The sequence below is a fragment of the Etheostoma spectabile genome, chromosome 15, assembly GCF_008692095.1.
Source record: "Etheostoma spectabile isolate EspeVRDwgs_2016 chromosome 15, UIUC_Espe_1.0, whole genome shotgun sequence".
In the NCBI taxonomy this organism is placed as follows: domain Eukaryota; kingdom Metazoa; phylum Chordata; class Actinopteri; order Perciformes; family Percidae; genus Etheostoma; species Etheostoma spectabile.
The window spans coordinates 10,711,728-10,721,432 of record NC_045747.1 but is presented as its reverse complement, the minus strand read 5'-3'; the positions used below and the strand labels follow the sequence as shown (position 1 = coordinate 10,721,432).

The window sequence follows — 9,705 nt, the reverse complement described above, 5'->3', positions numbered from 1 at the left end:
TGTGTTCATTATGTTCTTTTACAATGTTGTCAGAATAATTTGGTTTGTTTTCAGTTCAGCGGTGGCCTGTTAATTGAATGTATTTTTTTTGTTTATATAAGCATCACACGTTGTTACTTGAAAATACGTGCCTGCACAGCCTGACATAACTGCGTCTGTTATGTGAACAGTAGCAACCCTCATAGTTTGCTGCAGTGATCACGACGCTCTGTGTCAAGACTGCAAACGGCTCACTCTCTGCTATAGGATTCATGAAGCCTAATGATGCTGATTTGGTTTTATTTTCCATGTATAAAGATATTTAAAAGATTGCTGGGGACATAAGAGCATAAATCACTACATTTGCTTTATAGTGAAGAACATGAATGCATTTAATACATCAACACATATGGTATTCAGAGTAATTTTTTAGTCAGGGAACACAGAGAAAGCAGAATGACATGCCATTATTACTGCCATTAAATTACTGAACCTATTTTTTGTTTTTTACTATTGTTTGTTGAACTGACTGTACGGACTGGGAAGCTGCAAATGAACTTCCTATTGGGATTAATAAATTGTCTGACCTGAACATTTGAACAGTACTTTGTCAATTGTTTGCAGGAGCCAGAACATACTGAATGACTGCAGCTTTTTCTCCATGAAAGCATCCTTTTCACAAACCAAGGGCACTCTGAATGAACAGCCCACATAGTTTCTTTCTGGAAATCTTAAGAGGCTGATTGCCATGGAGAATGCAATCTCATTTCAACAAGTGAAGTTCAGAGAAAACAGAAAACCATGTTGTGGTGGAAAATGTAATAGAGGTTTGCCCTGAAATGTATGATGGTGTACTGATGGAAGACAAAACATTCTGACACAATCCTGTTATTTACAGTATTGACAACTAAATATCTTCTGAAATAGAAAATATCTACAAAACATAAGACAAGGAGTCATTATCTAATTGTGGACTCATGCTTACATTTCTTTCTATGTGGATGACATTTTGGAATATTTGTATAGCCTAATTAACAAGATGTAGTAAAACATGACCATCAGTGAGTCAATTTCATGTCAATACAATACAAGTCAATTTCCATGAATTATTGTTATATTTCATGTAAGAACTTTATGGTAATTTCTGTATTTTGAAATCAAATGTGCTTTGCTACATATTTTTTTTATAAAAAGAGATTTTAGAAAAAATTATTATTTTTACACATTTGTTGGTTTAGGGTCTGTACGACCCCAAACAATGAGGAAGTGAAGCTGTCAACCACGCACAAGTGTTAATGCTACAACTATAATTTCCATTTGTGAATGGCTCGTGTATCGTTATAATTACCAAAGTGTCCTGAGTCAGAATAGAACGTCATGCTGGACTAATGGCCGCCAATTATGCACAACACTTCTTCACACACTGGTTACATGAGTAAATATAGAAACCACTTTCATAAAATGCAGCTATAATTGTATTCATAGAAATTAATGGTCTGCATCAGTAACACATCAACATGTGATATACTGTAGCATCATCTTACACATTTTTCTGTGGAACCAACAAATACAAGATAGACATGACCAGGACCTGGAATCAAGCCAGGGACAGATTAAAACTTCACTTCACCATTTTATTGTAGTACTTTGGTTTTTTTTTATAAATTTTAAAAGGAACTAAATATGTAGAACTAATTATTGGTCTCTTTGTGGGGATTTATTAGCACTATGCAAGTGGGGTAAGACAAATGATTATTTTCCAAGGCATAAGAAACCAACCAGTGCTCTAAAGCTGAATTGAAAAATTCACTAATTGATTAGGTCACTTTAACTGATTTAAGTCACTTTTTAAACCAAAAATGTTTTTGTATGAGATTGTATGAGAATATGAATATGTGCTAGCTTCAAATAGTAAACTCAACATCTTCTGGTTTTTGAATGTTGGTCAAACAAAAAGACATTTGAATTTGCTAAATTGGGCTCTGGGAAATTATGATGGAGCTTTTTCTACTATTTTCTGACATTGTATTATCTAAACAATGGATTGATTAATAAAGTAAATAATCATTATGCCTAATGATAACAAATATATATAATAATAATAATCAACATAATCGTTGTACCGCAATACAGTACTGATGGAATATTACCATGTCTGAGTTTTTTTTGTGTGTGAATTACTTGATATAGGCCTAGCCTGCAGAAAAAATGGAACCAGAATAAAACACAACTTTACAATAAATGAGCACAATATCATATTTTGATGAGTCAAAAGGACCCGTTATAATTGATACTGTTCTATTGATATTATTGAATTGTACTGTAGTGGTGAACATTTTTATCAAATTATGTAGGACCATCTGATATGGAGTGAACCTGCTCTGTGAGGTCCCTGGGCAGCCTTGGTAGAAATGTACAGTTTAATATCACAAGAGCAGCCTGAGAACACAACCCACAAGAAAACAAACACAAGACCACTAGAGGGCAGCAAAGAGACAGATTCCATAAAGTTTTAGAAACAGAATCCTCCAGCAGAGAGAAAGTGATCATTGATTACACACATTCATGTGGGTTTTTTGGCACACAAACACAATAAGTCAGATCACCTCTCCTGTGTGACATCACGGCCGTGCAGTAGTTTTTATTAGTCCTGTCTCCTCCCCCTCTTTTTTCTCAGGCCTTGCCTGCATGTCCCCCCCCCTGCACTGACCTCATCAGGCCTTTGTTGGGAAACAAAGAGTATTCAGGCATCTGTTTTCAGTAGAAATAAAGACAGGGTGTACAGAGAGAAGGAGTCCTGGAGGAGGTATGGAGTTGGGCTTGACAGACCTGATCAATGAAAGTCACGTGAAAATTAAACAGGGAGCTGCAACGAGAAAATCTACACTACAAACTTTGAACCCTTTCACAGAACCTGAAGTGTCCTGTTTGAGAGGCAGTTCCTCTGCTTGATAAGCTCATGATTACTGCCTTTGCCCTTGAGTTGTCTCCAAGAGTCATGCCTTTGCTGATTCAAGGTGGAGCTGGTATTTCCTGTATATCCTGCCCCGTCAACCAGCCACCAGGCCCACTGCTCTCGGCTGCTTCTCCCTCAGTTATGTATTCATTACATACTCAACGTCACCATATGAACCTTCTGTACTTTCATATAGACAGCTTAGTTGGCAAAGATTAATTTGCGTATTTAACCGAATCCAAGCCAAGGAGGCCTATACAGAAAATATTTAGGCCTTGTATACTGCATAAGGATGTGACTTTGGGACAACATCCCATTAGCTGTGATAAATAAGTAAAGAGCAGAGATGCAATGATGAAGCTGCTGAAAAGGAAATGTGGTGTGTTGTTGACTCCCTTTGGGATGTTCACTCACTCTGCTAGGAAGAGTTACTATCAAGCTCTATAAGGGTCTGTGGTACTCACTAGACCCATCCTACTGCATTTGTTTTTACTCCCATACTGTAGTGCAAAACTATATAAAGATATCCTGTAGCTTTCTGCCTGCGTAGTGTCTTTACTATTAAAAACTTGCATTTACATTGCAGTGATTTTTGAACAGATCTGCTGAAATTTAATATCGGATCACTGTTGTTCTTTCGGATATGAGACAGGGTAGTAGCAGATTTGTCCTAACAGTGTGTCTAGACTTACACCAAACATTCTGTAATTGTTTGGTTTTGTGCCTGTGTGGTAGGCTAAACGTGTGTGTGATTCTTCTGTGATCACCTGATCCAGTGAGCTCCGATTCTATTCCTTCAAGTAGTGAAAGGGTTAAGTCTGACTCTGCATACACCGAGCAGGCCTCCCTCCCACTTCTCTTCCCCTCCATCCATTTTTACTTTGTGCGTGTGTGCGCGCGCGCGTGAGAGTGTGTGTGTGTGTGTTGGGGGGGGGGGAGGCTGTGCCATCTGCAAGCCTGGATTGTGAAATGCACACACAACTAAGTTTGATAACAAAACAGCACCGCTGCGGTTTAGTTTTGGATTCATTTTGTGCACATATAGACCTACGGCTTTCCTCTGCACTTGGACTATATACATATGTATTTTTACTCAGGTTCCTTTCTCTATCCGAAAGCTACAGGATAGCCTACGTCGATAGGCGGAGGCGTTTCTTCTTCCACCCAAAGCTTCCCCAAGTCGGGACCCCACTGGCGCGGTAGGCTATGCCATGAAGGTAAGAGGGTAGCAGAGGGGATCGGGGGTCTTTCCGGTGTACTGTTTTCTTCTTATTCTGTCGAGGTTTCAACTTTTAAACTGGGAGGCATAGCTGAGTCACGGTCGCATACTTCACCCACCCCACCATCCCATTTGACGCAACGCGCAGTAGGATAATGGCTCCGGCCGTCCTAGTTTGGGACAAAAAGGACATAACTTAAATCAAGAGCTGTGTTTTCATCCAGCGGTTTCAGTTTTTTTTAAATATATTTACCACACATCTGTAGTTCATAATACAACATACCTGGGCGAGCATGCTTGATCTAAGAACAGTATGCTTCCTATTAAGTGTAGCTAAAGAGTGTTAATGAAATAATGGGCTTTGCGGGTTTTTTCTAACAACAAAATGTGCTTAACAGTAAAACTGAAAAAAACTAAAGTTGAAAACAGACAATTGTCTGTGACATAATGACAAACTGGACTTAGGCTACTTCTCAAAGTATTTACTATGTCAAGGTCACAAATTATACTAAAGTGCATAATAAATGTGTGAGAAATCTTAATTTTCTTAAGATAGACGGGATGTGTAGAAGGAATAGTCCGTTTATGTGTGTAGTGGTCGTGACTACTATCAGTCACATCAGTTAAGTGTTGGTAATTTTAAAGATAGGTCACAAAATGAAGTATTGTTATTATGAGTGTGAGTAGCCTACAGCAGTAATGGAGGCATCCACATTAGAAATCTCGCCAGGGGGGAAGGTTTAATTGCCACTCTTGGATCTCTCCAGTTACAGCACTTCTCTTTCTGCCATTAGCTGTATTAAAATCTCCACTTTACCGAGTTTCATTTACAGGAAGTCACAGGTAGGACAGATTTTAACTGACTCCTCACAGTCTCTGGCCAAGTGACCCATGGATCAGGAGATAATGGGACTGAATGGCCTGCAGTGGTCACCACTTGTTATTTAGCTGTGGTCAGCTGAGCCACACACATTTAGTCTCTTACTACCTCTTCACAATCTATTTCCAGAGGCTATCTCATAGTATGACTGATAACAGCCAACATAGTGCCGTCACCTTTTATTCATTGTATGCCTCCAGCCTGCTGAGTTTTTTTTTAAAAGTTACAACTGTAATGCTTTTAGTTTATTTTTCTTTACTATAGTATAAACATGCCTGTATTTAACACCCATTATAAATCAGTTTTGTCATTATTTAAAATTTCACTTAAAGCCCCCTTTTTAATATTTTGGAAATGCTTAGTCATGACACAACACTCTTAAGTGAAGGGGATTGATCCTTTTTGTTTATGTATTTCAGTTCTTAGCCAAATAGATGAGGCAGATCTGAGAGTGGAACCTTATCGGTTTAACTGACTCACTGCTTGTGTAAGGAAAAGCAGTCCAATGTCCAGGGCAAAGGGATAGATACTGTACTGCGCATTCAAATTGTGTTGATTGTTAATGTCAAATAAAGAAAAAAACGCAGCAAACTAAAAGTGAGACAGATGGACTACTGTGTAACTGTGTAGGAGTAACAGTTTTGTAAGTATTTGCATGATTTGAAGCCCAACTGCCCTGCCATGCCATGAAATACTACAAAGAACTACTACAAACTACTATTTTTTGTGACTGTCATTGCCACTCTTCATGTTAACCCCAACCGGTCGACAGACACCGCCTACCAAGAGCCTGGGTCTGTCCGAGGTTTCTGCCTAAAAGGAAGTTTTTCCTTGCCACTGTCGCACTGTTGCTTGCTCTGGAGGAAGCTACTAGAACTGTTGGGTCCTTGTAAATTCTGGAGTGTGGTCTAGACCTACTCTATCTGTAAAGTGTCTGGAGATAACACTTGTTAGGAATTGATACTATAAATAAAATTGAATTGAATCGACAATGTAATCAGGTCAGAGTTCTGTACCGGCAGGTTGGGTTGAAGTCCCTGGGTCTGAAACTAATATTTGCTTTCCAGGGAAGGAAAAAATATTTAGCAAATTTGATTTTAGTAATTAGCCGTCAAGCTAGTTATGTTTGCTTATGTATGAGCAAAGCACTGTAGGTACTCACACAGATCTCTTAAAGTTGTTTCAGGAAAACTGAGCTTAGTTGTTGTGTTTCACATCACTGGGAAGTGCTGAGTAATTTCTACTCCTTCCAAATACAATTACTGATTGAAAATGTGTGAGAGTTCAGCTGCAGTCACCAGTAGGACTGGGCAATATATCTATATTACATCAACGTCGATATATGAGACTAGATATCGTCTTAAATTTTCAATATCGTAATATTGTGATACGACACAGTAAAGTGATGTAACTTTCTGAACTTACCAGACTATTCTAGCTGTTCTATAGTTTGCCTTTATCCACTTATTCATTAAATCCATAGTACTGATGATTATTTATCACATATCTCATTGTGGTAATATTTTGTGAAAGCACCAATAGTCAACCCTACAATATTGACATGATGTATATGGTCAAAAATATCGTAATATTAGATTATCTCCATGTCGCCCAGCTCTATAGTCCCCAGTGCTGTTGGTAACAGTACGTAAAAGGAGTAACAATACTAACAAAAAGATAAAATATAATATAAAGATAAAAAATACTTTATAAAAAGGTCTTTCCATTAATATTTGATATAAGTATAAGAATGGTAATTTATATCCTATCTTTCCAGCAGGAACGCACTTGTGGACGTCGCTGAAGTTGCCAATAGGAGCTTGACTTTATTGAATTTTTCCACTGCACCGATCTCTAACGAGCCACCTTGCCTGAGGCAACACAGTGGGCTGGCCTGCTGTTAGACTGTCTTTTGCCACCTGTAAAAAAAACATTACTGCCATCATGCAGACCTCATCGCTTCGCCGGCAGATGAAAAACATGGTCAACAACTACACAGAGGCCGAGATCAAGGTCCGAGAAGCTACCTCCAACGATCCATGGGGTCCTCCTAGCTCGCTCATGTCTGAAATCGCAGACTTGACCTTGAATGTAGTGGCTTTCCCCGAGGTTATGGGTATGATCTGGAAGCGTCTTAACGACCACGGTAAAAACTGGCGCCATGTTTATAAGGCACTGATCCTGCTGGACTACCTGATCAAAACAGGCGCCGAGCGTGTGGCCCAGGAGTGCCTGAAGAACATTTACACCATCCAGACACTTAGAGACTTTCAGTTTATGGATCGAGATGGACGTGACCAGGGCGTGAATGTCCGGGAGAAGGCCAAGCATATGGTGGCTATGCTGAAGGACGAGGAAAAGCTGAAGAAGGAAAGGAGCCAGGCACTGAAGACCAAGACGCGTATGGCGGGGGCCTCCAGTGGTTTAGGCTCTGGATCGCTGCCTCCTCCGTACCCAGGGCGTCAGCCCATTGCGCCACGGGTCTACGAACAGGAGATGGGCAGATGCAGAGGCTCACCATCCTCCTTTCATTGTGAGTAGCAGGGATATCTGACATCCACACAATTATTTACATGACATCTGATTAAATTCCTGTCATTCTGAAATGTTATCAATGAGAATGAACACATGACAGGTCCCAAATTCATCAGATACATTCAAATCTGATCTTAAAGATGATTAAGGTAGAAGACAGAACAGGATCTTTGCATTCCTCATTCCTTACTTGAGATTTCCCACTGATAATGGCAAAAAGGTAATTTATGGAGAAGTTATCAGTTATATATTTCTACTCTCTGCCCAGTCTGTGAGCTCGGTCAACAATCCGTTCTCAATGCGGTAGATACTATTTTAATACCAGAAGGGCATTCCAACATTTATTCATTATTCATTATTCTTTTTGTCCTCTGGTGTTTCAGTTTTGCTCCCTACTGATTGTTGGTTACCTGCATTCCTTTCATTCTCCTGTTTGCAGTCGTGTCAGCTAAACTGGATTTACAAAAGAGAGGAGGCCCTGTTTGTGCGTATCTCAATCTAGTGACAAACCACAACTAGAAACCATGTTTTCATTCTGTACTATCTGTCACACTACTGCACAGATGTTGCTTAGGTGGCTGGATAATACCTTTGTAGGTGTGTTGGGGTTAAGACATCTGATGCCAATGACTTACCAACAACAGTAAACTGCTCAAACTTGAAGACATTGTGGTGCATCTAGTAGCTGTATATAGCATTTGTTAATGTGGTATGATTGGTGTGTGTAACATATACTTTGGCATTTGCATGGTCTGTGTGGTGTATGGTGTTTGTTAAAAGGTGTTAGAAGTCAGTAGCACAGCTGTGGCTTTATGAAAAGCACCTGTTACTTTGATGCCTAAGGGCCTTTTTCTCCATGTTAACTGAGACATAACCACAGATGGCATCTTTTTTATTTTTACTAATCCTTCAAAAGTCCTTTTTTTCCTCCAATACATTTTTTCACTTGATATACGTTCCTTGCATACTTTTTTAGGTCAGAATGTGTGCCAGTGGAAACATGTGGCAACAACAGTTACCAGGTCCACCCGCTGGGTCCGTGGTTCAGTGATGCTATAATAGCAGCATGGTTTGCAATGTGCAGGAAAAACATACACATCAGAAAAAACAAAATTCTAAGTTTAAATACATCCTCGGTTTACCAAACAGAGGCGGCTTTCAGGCTGGATAACCGTAGCAATTTCACACTTTGAGAATCATAGCAAGTAATCAAAATCACATGGTCTTTTCTCACACTGCCCTGGGTGGATCTCTTGGAGATTCAGGCTGTATTTGGAGTGGACAAAGTTTTGATGAATGGCATGTGTGGGGCTCAAGAGATTGGCAGCAGCTAATTGAAAGCATTCTATCTATTGAGAGGCAGCAAAGTGGAAATGATTGGTTTCTGAGACCTGACTTTGCCACCGAGTGGCCTGCTGCCCCCTTTTAGCCTTGTGACCCACAGCCAGACTGGTCTGCTGCCAGCCCCCCCAACATCCCCTCCTCGAAAACCTGGACCTGAGTCCTGGAACCCACCCAGAGGATTCAGGGTAATAAGGTGGGCCCCACTCCAACCCATCCACTCCTCTGCCCCTCCACCACCCTAACTCTCAACACAGGCGCACCATTGTTCTTGGTGCAGGCAGAGTTAGGCAGGCAGTGCCAGCAAAGGCCCTTGACAACAGGCAGTGGAAAATAATTAACATGCAAAAACTATGCCAGCTCATTTCTGACCTTAAAAATCATCAGCTTAAGTGTTTCTTTCTTTGTTTTCCATCTGTTTCCATCTATTGACGTTTCTGTCTGCACCCCTCTGCTTCCCTTTCATCGCTCAACCCCCAATCCCCTATACTCTTCCTCTGTCCCTGTAGCCTCCTCTTCCTCTCCTCGACTTGCTCCAGAAATGGAGCAAGCTCGGCCCACGACCAGTGGAGAAGAGGAACTGCAGCTGCAGCTGGCCCTGGCTATGAGCCGAGAAGAAAGTGAAAAGGTACCTCTAACTAAGATAACACACACTGAGCACACACAAACCTCTCGTCCCTACAGCACATGCCCCTGACAGAAAGAGGCTTCTTAGCTGCCCTGCTGTTGACATCTTATGTTGTAATGCCGAAGTAAAACATTAATCGTCTCTCTCTCTTACACACACACACACAC

The 9,705-nt window shown here is 40.4% G+C and overlaps 2 protein-coding genes across 5 annotated transcripts in view; both read left to right on the top strand.

Annotated features, from left to right (window-relative positions):
• Positions 1-576, top strand: part of rsad1 (radical S-adenosyl methionine domain containing 1) — a 9,100-nt gene extending 8,524 nt beyond the window's left edge. For both annotated transcript variants that reach the window (XM_032537899.1, XM_032537898.1), the window contains one exon: positions 1-576. This exon is cut by the window's left edge. The gene's annotated coding sequence lies outside the window, so the exon portion shown is untranslated.
• Positions 577-3,855: 3,279 nt separating this feature from the next.
• epn3a (epsin 3a) overlaps positions 3,856-9,705 on the top strand; it is a 12,980-nt gene continuing 7,130 nt past the window's right edge. For 2 of the 3 annotated variants that reach the window (XM_032536598.1, XM_032536596.1), the window contains exons 1-3: positions 3,857-4,152; positions 6,812-7,567; positions 9,420-9,538. In XM_032536598.1, the coding sequence (XP_032392489.1) occupies positions 6,979-7,567; positions 9,420-9,538 (708 nt within the window). In that variant the 5' untranslated portion in view covers positions 3,857-4,152; positions 6,812-6,978. Of the gene's footprint in view, positions 4,153-6,811; positions 7,568-9,419; positions 9,539-9,705 lie in introns of all 3 variants that reach the window. The other variant, XM_032536597.1, reaches the window with a different exon arrangement.